General features: G+C 42.6%; 3 protein-coding genes across 3 annotated transcripts; 1 reads left to right on the top strand and 2 right to left on the bottom strand.

Annotated features, from left to right (window-relative positions):
- The first annotated feature begins 7,713 nt into the window (after positions 1-7,713).
- Positions 7,714-12,881, top strand: oxtrb (oxytocin receptor b). The gene is made up of 3 exons (XM_058071045.2): positions 7,714-7,801; positions 7,876-8,796; positions 12,168-12,881. The coding sequence occupies exons 2-3, from the start codon at positions 7,914-7,916 to the stop codon at positions 12,425-12,427; spliced, it is 1,143 nt and encodes a 380-aa protein (XP_057927028.2). The 5' UTR covers positions 7,714-7,801; positions 7,876-7,913; the 3' UTR covers positions 12,428-12,881.
- Positions 12,882-13,855: 974 nt separating this feature from the next.
- Positions 13,856-16,408, bottom strand: cav4a (caveolin 4a). The gene is made up of 3 exons (XM_058080407.2): positions 16,126-16,408; positions 15,108-15,295; positions 13,856-14,894 (listed from the first exon to the last, which is right to left on the bottom strand). The coding sequence occupies exons 1-3, from the start codon at positions 16,348-16,350 to the stop codon at positions 14,744-14,746; spliced, it is 564 nt and encodes a 187-aa protein (XP_057936390.2). The 5' UTR covers positions 16,351-16,408; the 3' UTR covers positions 13,856-14,743.
- Positions 16,409-17,776: 1,368 nt separating this feature from the next.
- On the bottom strand, positions 17,777-21,745 carry LOC131135583 (uncharacterized). Its single transcript, XM_058081665.2, has 6 exons — positions 21,509-21,745; positions 21,129-21,295; positions 20,885-21,032; positions 19,881-20,050; positions 19,583-19,811; positions 17,777-18,709 (listed from the first exon to the last, which is right to left on the bottom strand). Exons 2-6 carry the CDS (start codon positions 21,276-21,278, stop codon positions 18,543-18,545), a joined length of 864 nt encoding a protein of 287 aa, XP_057937648.2. The 5' UTR covers positions 21,279-21,295; positions 21,509-21,745; the 3' UTR covers positions 17,777-18,542.
- Positions 21,746-21,904: the final 159 nt, after the last annotated feature.

Genomic DNA, 21,904 nt, shown 5'->3' with positions numbered 1-21,904 from the left:
ACATCATGCTAGCATTATCTCCGGCTGTGATTTCCCAGCGGAGCCTGTGGCTGTGTTATGTAAATGGCCAGGAGGGCCGCCGCACACACGGAGATTGGATAAGGACCAAAAACTCTTGTAAAAATCTCATGAGTGGCTCCAACGATTGTGCCCAGAGCGTGGATTTCATGGCTATCAAGTATCGCTGGATGAGACGCAGATGTGGGATCTCTTTCCCACATTGGTGACGGGATGTGTTACATGTGAACGCCGTGTGTGTCGTGTGTCCAACGTCCTCGGTAGATGGAAGCCCTGCGTCAAAAGCAGCGTGTTTATCATTGCGTATATCTGCTAGACTCCTCCAAAAAGACCATTTAGACGTCTTGGAGGGCTTTCTTAGCCTCGGTCACCATGGAGGTCCTTGCCAAGACGTCACAAATAATAACAAGCCGAGCATGGAGAATGGAATTAGAGCTAAACAATGCTAATCCGGTAGAAAAGCCCAGCCAGCCTGTAAATATTTCACCTTTCCAAGGTTTCCATCAACGGTCAAGGTGCCCTGTCCGCGGCAACGCTAAGCTAAGATAAGATAAGCTAAGTTAGGAAATAAGCACAAATTATTCAGAGCCGAAGTAAAGCCACAGCAAAGCAAAAAGTAACATGCTAACATTGCTAACTTGTTAGCACCACTCTGAAAAATAAATCCTATGACAATTCATTATTATTATGAGAATGAATACATTTACCAGATGAAGTCATACGTTTACAGGAGTAAAGTTGTACATTTACCAGGGAAAAAGTTATACATTTGCAAAAATAAAGTCGTAAATTCAAGATTCTAATAAATTACCAACTTTATTCACAAGGAAAAAAAGTCAAATTCAAAGCCAAGGAGAAAACATTCAAATACATTCAAGAAAAAAGTCTGGAATTTACTGGAATTAATTTAAATAAATACATTTACGAGGATAAAGTTCGAAAATTACGACTCTATTCACAAAAAACACATTCAAATTTACAAGAAAAAGAAATCATATATGTATGAGAAAAAAGTCTTAAATTTACAAGAATAAAGTTGTTTACGTTCAAGAAAAAAGTCATTTATTTCCTTGAAAGAATTTGTACATTTACAAGGATAAAGTTGTAAATCTACTACTCTAGTCACAAATTCCAATTTATTCCAATTTAGAAAAAAAAAGTCTGAAATTGACAAGAATAAAGTTGTAAATATTCAAGAAAAAGTCACACATTTACATGAGTAAATGTGTACATTAACTTGTACATTTGTGAGATTCGAGTTGTAAATGTACAGCTATATACTCGTACTAAATATATGACTTTATTTCTGAGAATAAAGTTGTAAATTAACCTAAAACATCTCCTACATTTACCAGAATATCGTCATAAATTTACAAGGAAAAGAACGAGACTAAAGTCATAGATTTAGGGAAAATGCCATGACCACCTTTCACCTTCCGGCCTCGTGTTATTGTTTCCGCCTTAGATTGGTCTCTTCCGATCCCAAACTGTGGACAAATGGAGCGTGTTTGTTTATTTGAAGGCATGAAGGCGGATATTGGGAAAGGACACCGTGAGAGCCAGCCTGGAGGCATGCAGAGATGGAGGGATGGAAGGATGGAGACATGGAGGGATGGTGCAGGGATGAAGGGATGGAGGCATGGAGGGATGGAGACAGGGAGGGATGCTGCAGGGATGGAGGCACGGAGTGATGGAGTGATGGAGGGATGGAGGCACGGAAGGATGAAGACATGGAAGGATGGTGCATGGATAAAGGGATGGAGGCATGGAGTGATGGAGGGATGGAGGCATGGATAGATAGAAGGATGGAGGTATGGAAGAATGGAGGTATGGCGTGATGGAGGTATGGCGTGATGGCGTGATGGAGGGATGGAGGTGTGGATAGATGGAAGGATGGAGACATGGAGGGATGGAGGCATGAAGTGATGAAAGCATGGAGTGATGGAGTGATGGAGGGATGGCGCAGGGATGAAGGGATGAAGGAACGGAGTGATGGAGGCATAGAGGGATGGATGGAGGTATGGACCGATGGAGGCATGAAGGGATGGAGGAATGGAGTGATGTAGGGATGGTGCAGGGATGAAGGGATGAAGGAACGGAGTGATGGAGGAGTGGAGTGATGGATGGAGGGATGGAGGTATGGAGGGGTGAAGGAATGGAGTGATGGAGGCATGAAGGGATGAAGGCATAGAGTGATGGAGGCATGGAGGGATGGAGTGATGTAGGGATGGTGCAGGGATGAAGGGATGAAGGAACGGAGTGATGGAGGCGTGGAGTGATGGATGGAGGGATGGAGGTATGGAGGGGTGAAGGAATGGAGTGACGGAGGCATGAAGGGATGAAGGCATAGAGTGATGGAGGCATGGAGGGATGGAGTGATGGAGGGATGGTGCAGGGATGAAGGGTTGAATGAACGGAGTGATGGAGGCGTGGAGTGATGGATGGAGGTATGGAGGGGTGGAGGAATGGAATGATGGCACTGATGGAAAACGTTGCTAGGATACGCAACACCATCTTGGAGGATACACCATCTTGTTTCTTTGTTGTTACGTGTTGCTGTTGTGTCGGGGGGGGGGGGGTGGGGGGGGTCAGAACGGACTCTTACAGGGAATACCATAGAAAAAAGCCAAAGAAAAAGGTCACAGTTGATGTGATTTGTGCGTAAGAATGAGAATTCCGTAATCGTCCAGGGAACGACGGTGCTGTCGTTCAGGTGAAAGTCGGAGAGGTGGCGGAACAAAGAAAGACGGGAAGTCAAACAAAACTCAACACGTCAGTGAAGTTGGAAAAAATGTCAAAACAGGAAAAAACAAAAGTTGTCCGTCCGGAATGTTGAGTTTCTCCTTTGTGTGAAGTGATTTCCAACATGTTCTTTGCTGTCCCCTCAGCGCCCGCTGCCCGCTGGCGGTCCCGCGTGGAACTTTCCAGCGCTTCCTGACCTCGCTGCCTTTTCCTGACTCCTTCTCGGAAAAGCCGATGTGACTTCCATCCCAGCCGGCCTGGGAATGATGCTGCAGCTGCCAAGTGACACAAATACACATCATACGCGTTTGGCCAGCATGAACACTGAGACGCTTGCCTCAGTGGTCCCACCAGTCCCACCAGTCCCAGTAGTCCCAGTAGCGCACCAGTCGTCCAATACCTTCACAGAGGTCACCGAGGTCAAGTCATATTTTCAGGAATTTTTGTCCGTTCAACCTTTAGCAGAAATCCATAAAACAATATTATATACAAATTCTTAAATTAATCATTAATGATTCCTTAAAATATATGATTATTAATTTCATTATTAAAAATTTTTTAAATATATTTTAAATGTAAAAAACATCTAAAAAAAATCTAAGATTATAATTATTATATTTTTTTTTTGCATTTTGTTATTGTAGCCATATTATAGCCTGGCTAGCCAATGAAACACCTTTTGTTAAAACATTTTTTAATAATTATAATATGTCTATATATATTTTAAATCAAATATATTTCAAACTTTTAAAAATCTTTACAAAACTTCAAAATGATGATAATAATTAAAAAAATATTTTCTGTATTTTTCTTTTAATTTGATTATTGTAGCCCTATTATAACTATAACTGGCCAATGAAACACCTTTTGTAAAAACAAAAAACATTTAGAATAATTATAAATATTGTAATATATTTTAAAAACAATATATTTTAAATTTAAAAAATCTTTAAAAAAAAATACAAAATGATGATAATAACTAAAAAAAATATTTTCTGTATTTTGGCATTTTATTATTATTGCCATATTATTTCGAGAATATTCAATGAAACAATGACATACTGTATATCTTCAAATGATGGCAATTTTTTATTTCTAAATAAATAAAATAATGAAAAAATCTTTAATAAATCAATATTTCTATGTTTTGAATCAATTAAGTGCGGACATTGGGCATTATATTTCATGCAGTATATTTCATGTACTGTAAATCACAGCAGTAATCAAGTCAAGTCACTAATTTGGGTGTTAATTCTGTTTCACTGTAAGGCCGACATGTCCACCAGACTGTCTGCACTCTTAGAAGGTAAACATATTGAAATAAAAGCTTTCCTTCTGTGTAAATGTACTGTAGTAACAATCCAGCCTTTAAATAGCGGAACAGGAAAGGTCTGAAAATACGCTATCATTCACCCAAGAGCTGCTTAAAGGCCGCATGTGGGAAAACCGAAGGCGAGCGTCTGAGGTGAATGAGTTAAGAAAACATAACGCGCTCTTATTACGGGCGCTTGCTTTTCTGGCTTCTTTGCTTATCACGTAAGAACGCTGTCATCACATGACACGACCCATAATGCTCTGCTTAGTCTCCATCTTGGCTCTGCTCTTTCATTACAAAAACAGAAAATTAGAACTCAAAACAAGAAGTGCACCTTTTGACAAACAGGATGTGAACAATGTTTATCCAGCGTGAACTTCCATTGGAATCTTGCCCGTCATCCGTAATCCTTACGTGAGACATGAATACACGTCTTTCTCCTGTATTTCTCATACTTTCTAAAGATATCCAAACAGGTAAAAAGAGACAGCTTAGAATGCAAACTCAACATCCTTATAGTAGCGTATTGTTGAAGTACCTGGCAATAAAAGTAAGCTTCAAGATACTAGCATGGCGGGGTGCCACTTGATGGACTGGGACTGCATGAGTGCTGCCGGCACTGGGGAGCTGGGGTTCTGTGGTGGAAACATGAATTCGGCCATCCCTTAGTCATCCCTCGAGCACACTTTTTGTTATTATAAATCATCACTAGGCTGCACGGCGGTCGAGTGGTTAGCACGCAGACCTCACAGCTAGGAGACCAGGGTTCAATTCCACCCTCGGCCATGTCTGTGTGGAGTTTGCATGTTCTCCCAGTTTTCTCCGGTTTCCTCCCACATTCCAAAAACATGCTAGGTTAATTAGCGACTCCAAATTGTCCATAGGTATGAATGTGAGTGTGAATGGTTGTTTGTCTATATGTGCCCTGTGATTGGCTGGCCACCAGTCCAGGGTGTACCCCGCCTCTCGCCGGAAAACAGCTGGGATAGGCTCCAGCACCCCCACGACCCTCATGAGGAAAAGGTTTTGTGGTTGACTACAATCTTTAATTAATTTTAAAAAATTAATTTGATGTATTTTTGGCCTGAATGAAGCATTTATTGTAATGATATGTAGTATTCCACTATGGTCACTAGGTGTCAGTAATGTTACATTGACAAGGACACAGCCTAACATGTGAATCCAAGACCTCGCCAGATTAAAACGTGCTTTCTTGTTTCAATAAAATATTTCTTGCAGGACAAGTGCAGGCAAAAGCCAATCAGACGGGGAGCTACGCCATCGTAAAATTTAAATGACCACGTGCCAGGCAGGATTGGACGTTTTTTTCGACGAAGTTCAGAGTAAATGTCCAAGCTGTAATAAATCTACATTTGATCAAACTTACTTAAGATTTTTCAGATCATCACTGTATTGTCGTGTATTTGTTTATATTTTTTAGTTGTATTTTTCTTAAAAGCAATGTTCAGATCTGGCCTGGTCTCGTTTTGAGTGCCAACACTGACTTTTTTCATATGGTCTCCTGAGTAGATATACAGTACGCTTTACAGTGTGCTTTATTGCTGGTAGTTTAATGTCAATGATGAAAAAGTGTAAAGTAAATATTATTATTTTGCTTCTAGTTTAGCCTCTTACACCATATTTACTCTTCATAGATTAAACGTTTGGCTTTGGGGCTTCAGCTCTAATAGAAGTCAGATGTTTTGTCGTAGTGGAGTACACGTTACACAATACTGCAGCGTAGCGGACAATACATGCGGCCATGTAAACAATCCACGGCCCATCCACACACACACGGCATGCCTGAGTGAAGGACTCTGTCTGTTTTGTTTTGGCACTCGAAGCTTTGTGCGAGTCACGCTAACATGACTCCACACATGCTTCGGCTTAGGCTGCTAACGCTGTTGATGTGTCAAGCAGGGCTGTCGAGATCTCGTGAGATTACACTGTGACGAGATTTCGCTCGGGCGCTACGTCTGCGATGATAATCAATAAATCAATCAATATTGTCATGTGTAATATTCCGTTCGCTAGGCGGCAGTGATGTTACATTGATGATGCTCTTGCAGTTCAACATGACAGTGGAAAAAAGGTATCCTCTCAGTCGGTGTGGAAGTGGTACATTATTGACTTCTTACCTTCTTACCAACTCAGTTTCAAGCTCATTCTCAGGTTTAGAATGAATACATCGGAGGCTAACTAGTTAGCTCGGTAGATGCATAAGCGTTGTGCAATGTGGTGTAAACCAAGCTAGCAGTGTGTGGGAGACAAATGTTAGACTGGTTGGTGCCTTGGTCAACATCGTGAATCTGTTCCAAAAGGTCCGACTCAAACCAAAGCAGACTCTAACCAAAGCAAAGGTTCCTAAGGAATCCAATTAATCCATTCCAGACGGCCAAAACTTTTTTATCACCAAACACATTCTGACAGACAGACTTTATTAATCCCTTTGGGAATCCCTCAGGGAAATTGGTTTTGTCCCATAGAACAACGGCATGAATGGAGTGAGTCCTTTTGTTGGTCATATGGTCTCTTATTTTTCTCAGTGGGTAGAGGCGGGGCTACTAGCATGCACACAAAATATAACAGAGAAGTTTGTTTTGCTTTTTCTTTGGCTTTTTGGTGTGTCTATATGTGTTGAAGGCTAAAAAAAAAAGACTACCAGTGACCATTAATACCATAGAACAGGATATTACTTCTGTCCTGGCTGCTCAGTACAAAATGGCCAACTAAACAACGTGAAGACACCTCTGATCTGTTATCTCCTGTAGTCCTGTAGTTTGCGTGGATTATAAAGCAAATAACTGCCGGGGTTAGAAAACATTGGCATTCACAGCCGCGGCTGTAGGCAACCTACTCCACAAGTTAGCAGTGGAAGCAACTGAAGTAACGGTCAGCGGTGTTGTAATCTACCGGTTACATGCGCTTTAAATGGCTTCACACAGACATATGATTTGCTTTCCACTTTCTCATGCTCTCCACATTATTATTATTATTGGAAATGAGATTGTTATTCATTCATTCATTCATTTTCTACCGCTTTTTCCTCACGGGGGTTGCGGGGGTGCTGGAGCCTATCCCAGCTGTCTTCGGGCGAGAGGCGGGGTACACCCTGGACTGGTGGCCAGCCAATCACAGGGCACATATAGACAAACAACCATTCACACTCACATTCATACCTATGGACAATTTGGAGTCGCTAATTAACCTAGCATGTTTTTGGAATGTGGGAGGAAACCGGAGTACCCGGAGAAAACCCACGCATGCACGGGGAGAACATGCAACTTCCACACAGAGATGACCGAGGGTGGAATTGAACCCTGGTCTCCTAGCTGTGAGGTCTGCGCGCTAACCACTCGAGCGCCGTGCCGCCATGAGATTGTTATATAAAATATAAATACTAGCCTCCAATGATCCTCTTTTGGTTTAAGTAAATAAACATTGGCTAACTTATTTTTACACTTGTGTGACACAAATAGACACAAATTGAGCGGGTTGTGTGGGTGGGGGGGTGGCGGTTGGGGGGGGGTCATAAAGGAAATGCTTTCCACTGATGAGTGCTGGTATTGGTAGAGTGGAAGCATAGTGGATAGATGAAAGAGAGCAGCGTGCTTTCCCACAGAAGAAGACAAGGGGGGGGAGTCTGCGTGTCATAAAGCCCCTCCATGAAGCAGACTTGGCTCAGTCCGACACGAGGACACGCGTGTGCGATCATCCCCATCAAAGGTAAGCTCAGACCTGAAATCGAACACGTTTAAACCGTCGTTTCAATCAAACTGCTACTTTTTGTTTCCCTGCAGTTTCTCCACATCCACGATGTGACCCCTTTTGACCCGACATGGAGGACTTTTTACCCCGTCCCCACAACACGTCATGGTCCAACTCCACCAACGCCACCCGTGTCAACCCTTTAAAACGCAACGACGAGGTGGCCAAGGTGGAGGTGGCCGTGCTGGTTCTGGTTCTCCTGCTGGCCCTCAGCGGCAACCTGTGCGTCCTGTGCGCCGTCCGCACCGCCAATCACCGGCAGTCTCGGATGCTGTACTTCATGAGGCACCTCAGCATCGCCGACTTGGTGGTGGCCGTCTTCCAGGTGCTGCCGCAGCTCATTTGGGACATCACGTTCAGGTTCTACGGGCCCGACGTGCTGTGCAGGCTGGTGAAATACGCCCAGGTGGTGGGCATGTTTGCGTCCACCTACATGCTGGTGTTGATGTCCGTGGACAGGTGCTTGGCCGTCTGTCAGCCTCTCAGACCCGTGCGCACAAGCAGGGACCGCGTGTGCGTGGGCGCGTCCTGGCTGCTCAGTCTAATATTCAGTACGCCTCAGGTGTACATCTTCTCCCTGCGGGAAGTCGGGGACGGCGTGTATGACTGCTGGGGGGACTTTGTGCAGCCGTGGGGGGCCAGGGCGTACATAACGTGGATGAGCCTCAGCATCTACATCCTCCCCGTGGGCGTCCTCGCCGTGTGCTACGGTCTCATTTGCGTGAAAATATGGCAGAATTTCAACCTCAAGACCAGGAGGGAGCACTTCCTGACTCTGGCACCGAAGGGCGGCCGCCACCTGTGTCGGGTCAGCAGCGTCAGGCTCATCTCCAAAGCCAAGATCCGCACCGTCAAGATGACTTTTGTGGTGGTGCTGGCCTACGTCGTGTGCTGGACACCGTTTTTCTTCGTGCAGATGTGGTCTGCGTGGGACCCTGCAGCTCCCAGGGAGGGTAAGTCACACTCATTTTTAACGAATAATAATATTCATCATAATAATAATCATAATCATAATCATAATCATAATCATAATCATAATCATAATCATAATCATAACCATAACCATAACCATAATCATAATCATAATCATAATCATCACAATAATCATAAAAATCATAATCATTATTGTGGTTATTATTATTGTTATATTAATTATATTCATAATATTCTGTGATAATAATAATACAATTATTATATTAATAATAATAATCATAATATTTTGGTGATAATAATAACAATAATATTATTATTATTAGTATTACTAGAATATTATTAATAATAATAATAATATAATAACAATAATTATTATTGTCATAATAATAGTCATAATAATAATATAATTATTATTATTAGTAGTAGTATTATTAATGATAATAATAATAATAATTATTATTATTATTATTGTATTTAAATGATTACTTATTAAATATTACTTTTATTTAACTTTCATTTAAATTTATTTTTTCAATATTTCATCAAATTAATCAGTTGTCTAATGAATTAATCACGATTAATCACCTTTTGTGATATTTCTGTGTATGAGCAGCGCCAAGTGAACTGAATATATACATATACATATACATATACATATACATATACATATACATATACATATACATATACATATACATATACATATACATATACATATACATATACATATACGTACATATACATATACATATACATATACATATACATATACATATACATATACATATACATATACATATACATATACATATACGTACATATACATATACATATACATATACATATACATATACATATACATATACATATACATATACATATACATATACATATACATATACATATACATATACATATACGTACATATACATATACATATACATATACATATATATACATTAAATATAATAAGAAGAGCATAAAAATGATTGTTATATACCAAAATCACTACCAATCAACATAACCCATGTAGTATTATGCTTTGTATTATTATCAATATTATCATGGAGGTCTACTAAAAACCGAAGGTTATTATATTATATTATTATTATATATTATAATAATAATTCCCCCCGCTTGCATGAGATAAGACATTCTTGTCATTTTCCAAGTATTGTGTAACTTTCCTCCCGAGAGCGAAGGAGCATTATCAGGGAACAAAGTCCTCCTGAGAGGAAATGTGGCCCCTCATCAAAGTGCGTTTCCGTGCTTCCGACAGGACGCCATCACATGTCGGAATGAGGGCCACAACTCCAAGCCTTTTGTCATGTTGACATTCCAAGCTCCGATTGAATAGGAATAATCACACCATCACATCATATCATATCATGCTCTCACAGCCAGGAATATGTTGGTGCAGATGGACCATGCGGACCTTCTGAGTTGAAAGCCTCTTTTTTAAGAAACCATGTATGGCAGTTGACTTGAATGAGCTCAACGGAGCCTGAAGTCCAAATTGGTCTTTGTGCACTCATGCAATGTTTGCTTAAACTTCTCCTCTTTGATATAGTGCACGCTCCTAATGGAATAAATGATGGCCGTGTCATCGTAATCCTCCGTTTGGATCTCAACCGGACCTCCTCTTCATTCTTAGGAGCCGGGCTCTCCACAGAGGCATGAAATCCAGTCAGGAGTGTTTCATTTGTGGCACGATGAGAATGTAAACGTTAAGACGGGAATTTTGCCTCCTGGAGAGCGGCTCCATCAAAAGCCTTTTCCGCTTGATGGACCACTGACGTTGATGTTTGCACCAAATGAAGTGAAGGCACTTGAGGATGTCAAAGCTCCATCATGGACACGAGAGGTCAGCACCTTCAGGAGGAGAGAGAAGAAAAAAAAAAACAAAACCCGTTTTAAATTCTTTGCACCCCATTAGGATCAAAAAGCAGTGGAAATCTTCTCCTTCCCGTGGTCCCTATGGAATACTCCCCCCCGCTGTTCTGTGCCTCCCACAACTGGAATTGTAATCAATTCCATAAATAACAAAACATTTCTTTTCCATGCAGGAATTGATCATATTTCTTTGGATCGTATCCTTCATGCCGCTTTGCTAACCACAGCAGATGTTTATGAGCTTCAACCGACTGTTGGAACAATAACCCATGTTAGCATGCTAATTATGCAGCTAAACAGACGCAGATTAGGGTACGGCTTTCCTGTTTGGGTTTGCATTTAGGGTTTCACATACGGGTCAGGTTTAGGCTTGTAAATTACAGTTTCCAGTTGGGGTTTCAAATTAGGGTTTCCGTTTAAGGTTTTTCAGATGAGGGTTCAGGGATTCCAGTTGGGGTTAGGGGTTCTGGTTCGGGTTTTAAATTAGAGTTTCCAGTGGGATTAGAGTTTTCTTTTAGGGGTTTTTTCAGGGTTTCCAGTTGGGGTTTCAGATCAGGGTTAGGGTTTTGTTTAAGGTTTTTCAGATAAAGGTTCAGGGTTTCCAGTTGGTGTTAGGGTTAGGCTTAGGGTTTCCGTTTAAGGTTTTTCGGATAAGGGTTCAGGGTTTCCAGTTGGGGTTTCAGATCAGGGTTAGGGTTTTGTTTAAGGTTTTTCAGATAAAGGTTCAGGGTTTCCAGTTGGGGTTAGGGTTAGGCTTTCCGTTTAAGGTTTTTCGGATAAGGGTTCAGGGTTTCCAGTTGGTGTTTCAGATCAGGGTTAGGGTTTTGTTTAAGGCTTTTCAGATAAAGGTTCAGGGTTTCCAGTTGAGGTTAGGGTTAGGCTTATTGTTTCCGTTTAAGGTTTTTCGGATCAGGGTTCTGGGTTTCCAGTTGGGGTTTCAGATTAGGGTTAGGGTTTTCAATTAGAGTTTCAAATTGGGATTTCAAATTAGGATTAGGGATTAGGGTTTCTACCTAGAAGTTCAGATAAGAGTTCCAGTTGTAGTTTCAGATTAGAGTTAGTGTTTTAGATTAGAGTTTCCAGTTGGGTTTAGGGTTTTACAGATAAGAGTTCAGGGTTTCCAGTTGGGGTTAGTGTTATGTTTAGGGTTAGGGTTAGGGTTTCCGTTTAGGGTTTCAGATTAAGGTTAGGGTTTCAGATTAGGGTTTTAATTTAGGGTTTCAGAGTAGGGTTAGGATTTCCACTCAGGGGTTCAAATTTGAGTTAGGATTGTGGTTTTAAATTAGGGTTTTGGGGTTTTAACTTTGGGTTTGCAATTAGGATTTCAAATTAGTGTTTTTATTAGCGTTTCCATCCAGGGTTTCTTTTTAGCGTTTGGGTGCGACTGAAGACTGAATAAACGATGGCTTGACTTCACGGTGAAGCGTTTTGTGTGCCTTCAAAGGCGGCTGCGTAAAATCAATCCAATCTGACTGTGATTGTTGTATTTGTGTGACAGACGCCGCCTTCATCATCGCCATGTTGCTGGCCAGTCTGAACAGCTGCTGTAACCCTTGGATCTACATGTTCTTCGCCGGTCCCGTGTTCCAGGGGGTCATGCACGGCTTCTTCTGCTGCTGCTCTTGCACACGCCACCACCTGTCTGCGTCCTCCTGCGGCCACCGCCACAGCAAGGCCTCCTCCAGCTACGCCATGGAGAAGGCCAGCAGCCAGAGGAGCCTGTCACACACGTCCAGCACACACACTGAGATAAAATAGCAACGCGTTCACTTTATCGTCAATGGAGGACCTGGTTTCTGTACAAATATGAAAAACTCCAACCAAATGTTGGACTGTCACAGAAACCGGGAGACGCCGACTGCGTATCGAACCAGCAGCCGTCACGTTGGGAGATATCGCTCTCCACGGCCTGAGCCATGCGTCTAATGTTCAACCTAGAATGGATTTCCACCAATAGGGGGCGACATTCTAATCGTCCATTCATCGTCACAGAGAATAGTCATGATGGAAAACGTCCTGATGGATCACCACGCCGTCCTAAAAGAGTCCAACATTTTAATGTTGTAAAAATGAAGAATGAACGCTGCAATGAAAATATGTAACACTTACACGGGAATGGAACCAGCAACCACCTGGTTGGGAGACTGATGGAAAATGTAAAACAATTATTCACCAGTAGGGGGAACCATTTCATTTGTCTCTTTGGGTTTTTTATAGCAGATTTAAAAATGGGGGTTAGGGTTGGGGTAAGGGTTTTAATTTAGGGTCCACGGGTGGGCTTTCAAGTTGGGATTAGGGGTAACGTTTCCTGTTTGGGTATCAAATTAGAGTTTGCATTTAGGGTTTCACATGAGGTTCAGGTTTAGGGTTTTAAAGTAGAGTTTCCAGTGGGGTTGCAAAATAGGGTTAGGGTTTCCGTTTAAGGTTTTTCAGATAAGGGTTCAATGTTCCCAGTTGGGGTTTCAGATTAGGGTTAGGGTTTTTAATTAGGGTTTCAAGTTGGGGTTTAAGATTAGGTTTAGGGTTTCATATCAGGTTTAGGGGTTCCGTTTTCAAGGTTTTTCAGATAAGGGGTCAGGGTTCCCAGTTGGGGTTTAAGATTAGGGTTAGGGTTTTTAATTAGGGTTTCAAGTTGGGGTTTAAGATTAGGTTTAGGGTTTCATATCAGGTTTAGGGTTTCCGTTTTCAAGGTTTTTCAGATAAGGGGTCAGGGTTCCCAGTTGGGGTTTAAGATTAGGGTTAGGGTTTTAAATTAGGGTTTCAAATTGGGATTTCAAATTAGTATTAGGGGTTAGGGTTTCTCCCGAAGGGTTCGGGTTCAGATAAGGGTTTAGGGAGTTTCAGATTAGAGTTAGTGTTTTAGATTAGGGTTAGGGTTTCAAGTCAGGGTTCGGGAATTTTTTTTGAAATGTTGGAAAGTGAAAATACAGGCTGATTGTGTCAATGAGTTGTATGACTATAGCGGGGCTGAGGCTCGAACCAGCAACGTACAATTTTATGTCTATGCTATATATGGGTATGTGCACAATTATATGTAATATTTACTATTCTATAGCATTTTACTGCCATGTTGCAATTCATGACAAAACAAATGCACACTTAAAAACAGATTGTCTTTTTATTTTCTGTGTGTTCTGAAGATATTAAAACAGGTAAAAAAAAATGGGACACACCTATTAAAACGGCTCAAAAAAACTCCAACAAAATTTTGTGGTTTTCTATCCATGTTGTGAGTATGTAGTACTAGGGTACATTCATGATAACATGTCATTCTTAAGGTATTTTGCTCCATGCTGTCATAATGGGATACACCTATTTCGACTATAAAGCACTCTAAAAAACGTTTTTGGTTTTCTGTCCATGCTGTGAGCATGTATTGTTCATTCTTAGCTGCATTTTTTTAGAATTTTTTTTAGAACACACAGAAAAGAGAAAGAAGGTGCACCTTTCCATGATAGAAACTGTCAACCGTTGTGTAAGGCTGCCCTCTGGTGGCCACATGGTGTACTAGCGCAGCCTTTCAACGTTTCCTGCATTGAAACAAACAACAACAACAAACACTTGAACGAAAAGACAAGGAGACATCTTTTGGAGACGATGCTGTGCATTTTAAATATTAAATGAGTGATATAACCTTGTCAGTTATTTAAAAAAAACTTTTAACACATCTGACATGTACAAATATGGTTATTATTACTGTTAGTTACAGTATAACACACAATCCTATCAGATCCAATAGAAATGTTGTATTCAAAAACAGCTGAGGAGTGTACCTAATCATTTGGCCCATTCCCTGGAACACAATTCTGTAATCCATTATACAATAAATATGTCTATAATTGTGAATAGTACAGGTCAAAAGACTTATTATTTTTATTAATATCTATATTTGTTATTAATTCTAATAGTTTTTTCCCAAATGTTTCCATGGGAGATTATGAAGTATGTCCGTTGGAGCAAAGCAGCAGTAAACATGTTGGGAATTTTCTCCTACAGTAAGTCAAGCCGAAGAATGTCCACCATGGTGGGCGTGTCCACCGCTGGTGGGCGTGTCCACATGAAAATGCCAAAGTGTCATTCCTCAGCCAGATGAACGCTAAAGCCCCCACAGCATCGTCCCGCGCTGGTCAGCAGGGGGCCCACGATGACATCCAAAACCACGTCCCACAGGCTCTGCAGCCATCGAGTTCCGATAAGAATGCCCCGGAGGCACGGGCCTACCATCCTGCACACAAAAGACACAAAATGTAAGAATGGAATTAGTCCATGCTCCTTATGTTGTTGCTTTCACTTGATTTGACTCCACTTGGGGTCAAAGGTCACATTGCTAACCCTCACATCTTTATCAAGGTCTAGTTTGATGCTGGGCGGGGCTAGCGTCAAACAGGAAGCCGTCTCCATTGACACATGAAGGGACACACTGTCCAATGTCGCCTACCAGATGTGGACGCAGCTGAGGACGGCAAAGAGAATTCCGGAGAGGAGGGACACGGGAATGGCCAGAAGCGCCGTGACCATCCTGTACATCCACACTCTGCTCACTTCAAACAGGGCGTGGCTCCAGATCCACACTCGGTCGCCACTGCGCACCGACGCTGGCTCGGCGATGACGTCCTCAAATGTCACCTGCATGCAAAACATTTATACAAATGTTTCGTAGTCTCCTCCATCGTGGACAACAATGAATGTGCTCCACTAATTCTGCCTAGCAACAAGCTAGTTGAAGTCACTTCATTGGAGAATGTCGCTTTCATTGAATTTATAATTAATGCAGAGTTGTATGGGAGCCTGTTTCTGCCACTGAAGGATAAAACCATTTCCCAATTGTTTCAGGATCCAAATTATGATTTAAAAAAATAAATTATGATAATAAAAAAATTATGAAAAAATAAAATAAAAATTATTAAAAAAAAATAATTTATGGGATAAAAAGTCAAATGTCAAAGAAAGTCAAAATTGTGACATAAAAAGTCCCAAAAAGTTATGAAGGAAAAACTCAAAATTGTGAGAAAAAATAAAAACATTTGAGATTTAAAAAAAAGTCAAAGTCCTAATTATGACTTTAAAAGTAAAAATTCTGACATCCAAAGTCGGAATTGTGAGATAAAAGTCAAAATTAGTGGATAAAAAAGTCCTAATTATGATCTGGGAGAGTCATAATTATGAGCTACAAACTGCTCATGTGTCTCCTTCACCGGAAACGTGGTCACATGTGCACAGATTCTCTAACATAATTCATACTTTTGACTTTTTATCTCCTAATTTTGACATTTTAGCTCATACTTCCATAGAGTAGTGACTGACAGACAGACACGGGTGGGTGTGACCGGCCTAGCTGGCGACGTAACCAAAAAGAATGTAAACAATTTTGTGTATTAGCGCTATTTTTCTTGCATATATCAACTTTAAAGACGGTTAAGTGGTGTTAGCATGTTAGCATGTTAGCACCACAGTACCTTGAGGCAGTCATTGATCCCTCGAGGATCTCTGACGTCGAGCAGAGGTTTGGTATCGCTGATGTCCACCAAAGAAGACGTATGAATGTTTTCCTCTTGGTCCTGCGGGGCAGCGGGGGCCCTCCATGGCGTCTGCTCGCCGTCATCCAGCTCCTCGGGGTCACTGGAATCCCGCAGGTCAATCTCCACTTCCTCCAAATCTCCTCCCTTCCTCGACACGTCCATTTAAACAGGTGAGGCAAACACAGTCCAGGCTGCGGAGTCTCCTGCTGAGGCCCTCACCCCCCCCCCCCCCCAGCCGCGTGCAGGGGGTTATATTAGGAAGGCTACGCTATCCGTGATGGTATTTGCAGATGGGCTCAGTTCACTTTCCTGTGCTGTGAGGGATATAAATACCAGCACAAACACACACTGCATGGAAGGCTTGATCATCTAAAGTGAGTCAAGTGGGACAGCCTCACCCTCACAGACCCTAAAGATCCTTCAAGATCCTTCAAGAACAGGAAGAGTAGAGGAATAGAAAGTAGAGCTTACATTTACTGATTCACAGTCACTCCACAAAGACTCGAGTTTCACTGACTCATTGGTTGATGAAGACTCAAGTTTCACTGACTCGCTGGTTGATGAAGACTCGAGTTTCACTGACTGGTTGCTGGAGACTTGAGTTTCACTGACTCACTGGTTGATGAAGACTCGAGTTTCACTGACTGGTTGCTGGAGACTCGAGTTTCACTGACTCGCTGGTTGATGAAGCCTTGAGAGTCACTGACTCGCTGGTTGATGAAGACTCGAGTTTCACTGACTCGCTGGTTGATGAAGACTTGAGTTTCACTGACTCACTGGTTGATGAAGACTCGAATTTCACTGACTCACTGGTTGATGAAGACTCGAGTTTCACTGACTGGTTGCTGGAGACTTGAGTTTCACTGACTCACTGGTTGATGGAAATTCAAGTTTCACTGGCTCACTGGTTGGTGAAGACTCGAGTTTCACTGACTCAATGGCTGCTGGAGACTCGAGTTTCACTGACTAACTGGTTGATGAAGACTCGAGTTTCACTGACTCACTGGTTGATGGAAATTCAAGTTTCACTGACTCACTGGTTGGTGAAGACTCGAGTTTCACTGACTCACTGGTTGATGAAGACTCGAGTTTCACGGACTGACTGGTGGCTGAAGACTCGAGTTTCACTGACTCACTGGTTGATGAAGACTCGAGTTTCACTGACTCACTGGTTGATGAAGACTCAAGTTTCATTTGATGACTGACTCACAGGTGCTGAATGAAGTTTCAGAAACTCGCCGATACTCAATGACGACTCAAGTTTCAGTGAATCACAGGTGCTTGACAAAGACTCAAGCTTCACTGACTCCCAGGTACTGAACGAGGAATGAAGTTTCATGAATTTACGAGTGTTCAACAAAGACTGGAATGTCACAGCAACTGCTTTCAAGAGAGGGATGCACCTCCCGTACGACTGTGTGACTAACATGAATAACCATAGTCAAGTATCGCCTCGGGCGGTTTCGGTCATCATTGTACCATCAAACATGACACAAGAAGTGCAGCTCAACACCGACATCTACTGGTGGAAAAGACAAAAGTCTAGAATTCCATGCTGAGGTAAGGAAGCGTATAAGAGAGCGGTAAGTAACCATTCCTAAACTTTATTATTGGCACATATGTAGTGAATCACAACGACAACGACAAACAGATATTGTTTATGTGCACATACACACAGCAGCCATTACAGACATTAGGTACACTGCATGGGCATGGATAGTGTTATAGCGCTACCTAGTGGCCAACTTGGTCCATTACAGTTCCACCGATCCAAGGTTGTATTTTCATGGGATGCATGATGCTCTTCGTAAAAGAAAGTACTGTTAGATCGCACAGTCGTACCTAATGATGTGGCCAAGGAGTCAAACGGTGAAGCTCCACCTAAAAACTATCACGTTAAAGTGAAAAAAAGGTGCCTTTAATATTTGTCCCCAGCTACCAGGTGGGGTCTCGGTGGGACAGAAGACGTGTGAGGAGGTGAACGTCAGCCATGTTGGGCTGGACATCCGTTCAAGTCGATAGTGCCCTTGTTGGCTCACAACGTGGAAAAGCCTCAAATAAGAACACTTGTTGATCGCCCCCCTACCACCATATCACACACATGCACATTATGTGTTGATCTTCTTGTCATGTAACACTTTCTAAAAACTCTATTTAATCCTATAAAAGTTAGAAAAGAACCTAATGCAAGCACTAAACGTCACTAGTGAATCATCAAGATTAGCAGAGGTGCCTCGTCACACAGTTACAGTACAGCACACACGCACACGCACACACACACACACACACACACACACACATACATACGAGAGCAGACAGACAGGATGAAGGCAGAGGAAGACTACCGACCGGCATCATATCGATGCGTTGTCGCCGAGCAGTGACGCATCTACGCTCGCTTTGTGTTCTCCTTTTACCAAACCCAGTCTCTTCTTCAACAGTTTGTCCTCGTTGTTTAGCTTGGTCCGGATGGCCGTTTTGATCTGGCTGCTGTCCACGCCGAATTTCAACGCCACGTGATCTGGAAAAAGCAGTGCGGCCCTAATGGATGACTTGGAAGGGGAAGGGGTTAAGACACTGAAGGAGTAAAGGCAGTCATTCCAACCAGCCTGTAGGGAGTGCATACAGACCAGGGCAGGCCATACTTGCCACTGAGCCATAGTATGACTTTTTGTGGCAAAAATGTTAAATAAGGGTGTGATGCAATTTTTCCACACACAGACATTGTAGGGAGTGCATACAGGTGAATGCAGGCCACTATACTCACGATACATAGTATGCATTATCGTGAAAAACGTGCACATTGTATTGCGTGCGTACAAGCATGTGGAGGCCATACACAACTGAAACACGTTATTAGTTCATTAATTCATTTTGTACCGCTTATCATCACAAGGGGATGCTGGAGCCTATCCCATCTGTCTTTGGGCGAGAGGCAGGGTACACCCTGGACTGGTCGCCAGCCAATCACAGGGCACATATAGACAAACAACCATTCACACTCACATTCATACCTATGGACAATTTGGAGTCGCTAATTAACCTAGCATGTTTTTGGAATGTGCGAGGAAACCCACGCATGCACGGGGAGAACATGCATACTCCACACAGAGATGGGTGAGTGTGGAATTGAACCTGGGTCTCCTAGCTGAGGTCTGGAGTAAAAGCACAGTCATTTGAAGTGGCCTGTGACTGCACTTTTAGAGTTCAGCCATTTTTGGGAGTGCATAGAGGTGAATGGAGGACTTTCTCGCTACTGAGCTAATGTGCGAAAATGTATACACATTTCAGATAAGGCTGTGACGTCATGTCTCATGTCTCAGTTAGTGTAGGGAGCTCATACAGGCCTCACACACTTGAGTTGTGTTTCCAAAATAAAAGCTTTACAACCTACCGATGATGCTTCGGAGGATGTCAGGTGGCAGCTGAGGTTTGTGGCAGTCCTCCCCAGTGATGGTGTTCCTACGTCCCTGCAGAGAGTGCGTGGCCAGGGTCTCTCTGTCGAAAAGCATCATGAGCAGCGCCGAGGTGTACTTCTTGTAGTCTGCGATTTCGGCGACGCGTTCGTAAAGATTCCGTGGAACTCTGAGGTTCTCGGCGAGGTACAGCACGTCGTGGTTATCCTGAGGGGGTGAAAGATTCAGTACGTGGCGACAGCTTGGTGTGACGACAAATGGCAAACGAGCGCTGACCTCCGGTATGTCCGCCACCATGCCGGCCTCGTGCTCCGCCAGGAAGGACATGGCTTCGTCCTGAGAGTTGTGCGCCGCCATTACCGGGTCGCCGCCTTGGAGGACGTGATCCAGAGTGGCTCGCAGTTCGTGAGCCGTGTGTCTCATTTGCATCATGAGCGTGTTCATCTCTGCACAGATGTGTTAGCATGTGGCTAGGCTAATGAACTTAGGCACAACAATACTGTAGAAAAAAAACATCAATGACAAAAGTATTCTCATATGATTGTATGGTGGATGGGTGTGTTTATCTACTCAACTGCAGAGAGTATGAGGCATTTACTAGGAGCATGCCTTTTTTGTTTTAGAGGCGAGGCCTTTATTTATACAAATTTCTGTTTAATAATATGAAATTATCCTAATGCAATTTCATGACATTAACACTACCGCATCACTACTATCGGGGGATCCAGAGTATAGCGCGGAGCCACCTGCTGTGGCCCAGCAAGGTGCACTGCACTCGGGCACCAGCTCCAAGCAGCCAGTGTGATGCCACAGAGGTCTCGGGCAAATTTTCAGGTGGCTGCTAAGTTTTAACATCTTTCCTCTTAAAGCGGAAGTTTGTTTACAAGTTTACAAGCCGTTAAAATCACAGGCAGGAGATAAAAAGGATCTGCTCACCCACACAGTATGGGTAATCTCGCCTCATTGGAGCGTTTTTTTTAATTATAAATTATCATTTTTTATTAGCATGACGCCATAATTGACTCATATAATAATCCTCAATATTATTGTGCACCTCCAGTTAGTATAATAAATGTAATTATTATTACATTATCACTATAACAACATTGGCTCTGTGTTTTTGTACTATGCTTGTTCATAAAGCACCATGTGGTCAAGAAGAACTACTTCTTCCTGCCCACTTTCTCATGAAGTCCAAATCATGATTAAAGTTCCAAACTGAGGCAGTGGCGTACGAACCTGCGTGCATGTAAACAACAAAGTCTTCCAGTCCTTCCTACCTTTCAGCTCCCGCAGCTCTCTCTCTGCCAAAACTCGACATCTGCGTTCATACTTGAGCTGGGCCTGCAGCTGCTCTATCTTCATCAGCAGGCTGATGGTGTCGGTTCGGATCCCTGGACTAGTACCGACTTCGATCTCTTCAAATTCCTGCAGCCAGGTGAGAAAAGAAAAGCACGCCAGCGGTGGGCGCGGGGAAGAGGACGGCGAATATTCATGCACAATTGAACCCCAAAATGGTCACACCTCGGTGCTGAGAAAGGGGGAGTAAGTGGACTCGTCGGCCAAGCCGAACTTGTCTTCCATTGGACCAGCCTCCTGTGGGACCGTGTTGATCTTTAGCATCTTTACCGGCGGTTGAGATGGAGACGCTCCGGCTTCTCTCTTAGGAGGCATAAGGCTTCAAGGAAAACCTGCAGAGTGAAGATACATTTTGGCAAGTTGAAAGCAGGGAATTGTGTTCTACTTCCACGCACACACAAATATGGAAAGTTAAGTCCACACTGTGTCCTCAGTTCGACCCCCCCTCCGCTACCTACTTAGCTCCCAGTCAGAAACACAAACTCTCTGTGGGTCAGGAGCAATACATGCGTTTTTAATTGCATAATGTTTCAAATAAACCTCACCTGGCCTTTCAGTTTGTCTTGACGAACAAAAGTCTAACGACACCCACTGAGGACAAAGACAATGCAATAAATGGTAATACTGCGTAGTAGAGGAAGTAGTAGTACTACTGCAGTAGTACAGTGCATGGATCCTGGTGTCACAATGTCCACTTTTTACCACCAGCACAAAAGGTCTGAACCTAAATTAATGAGGGAAAACGTATTTTATTTATTTTGAACATGCCGCATGATTAAAGTGTATTGATAAAGCATGTTGTTTGATTATTTTCTTTTCCAGGCGGAACAAAGCAGAGACCCGTGTCTCCCAGGGGGAAGTATTTTTCCTCAGGACTATTTCCTGCTCTTCTAATTTGGTAATAAACACCAATAGAAATCTAGAATTTTTAGAAAGGCGGG

This window comes from Doryrhamphus excisus, linkage group LG11 (assembly GCF_037039965.1).
Source record: "Doryrhamphus excisus strain RoL-2023G ecotype Guam linkage group LG11, RoL_Dexc_Guam_v1.1, whole genome shotgun sequence".
Classification (NCBI taxonomy): domain Eukaryota; kingdom Metazoa; phylum Chordata; class Actinopteri; order Syngnathiformes; family Syngnathidae; genus Doryrhamphus; species Doryrhamphus excisus.
Note: the sequence above shows the minus strand (reverse complement) of the source record. Positions and strands in the feature narration are given on the sequence as shown.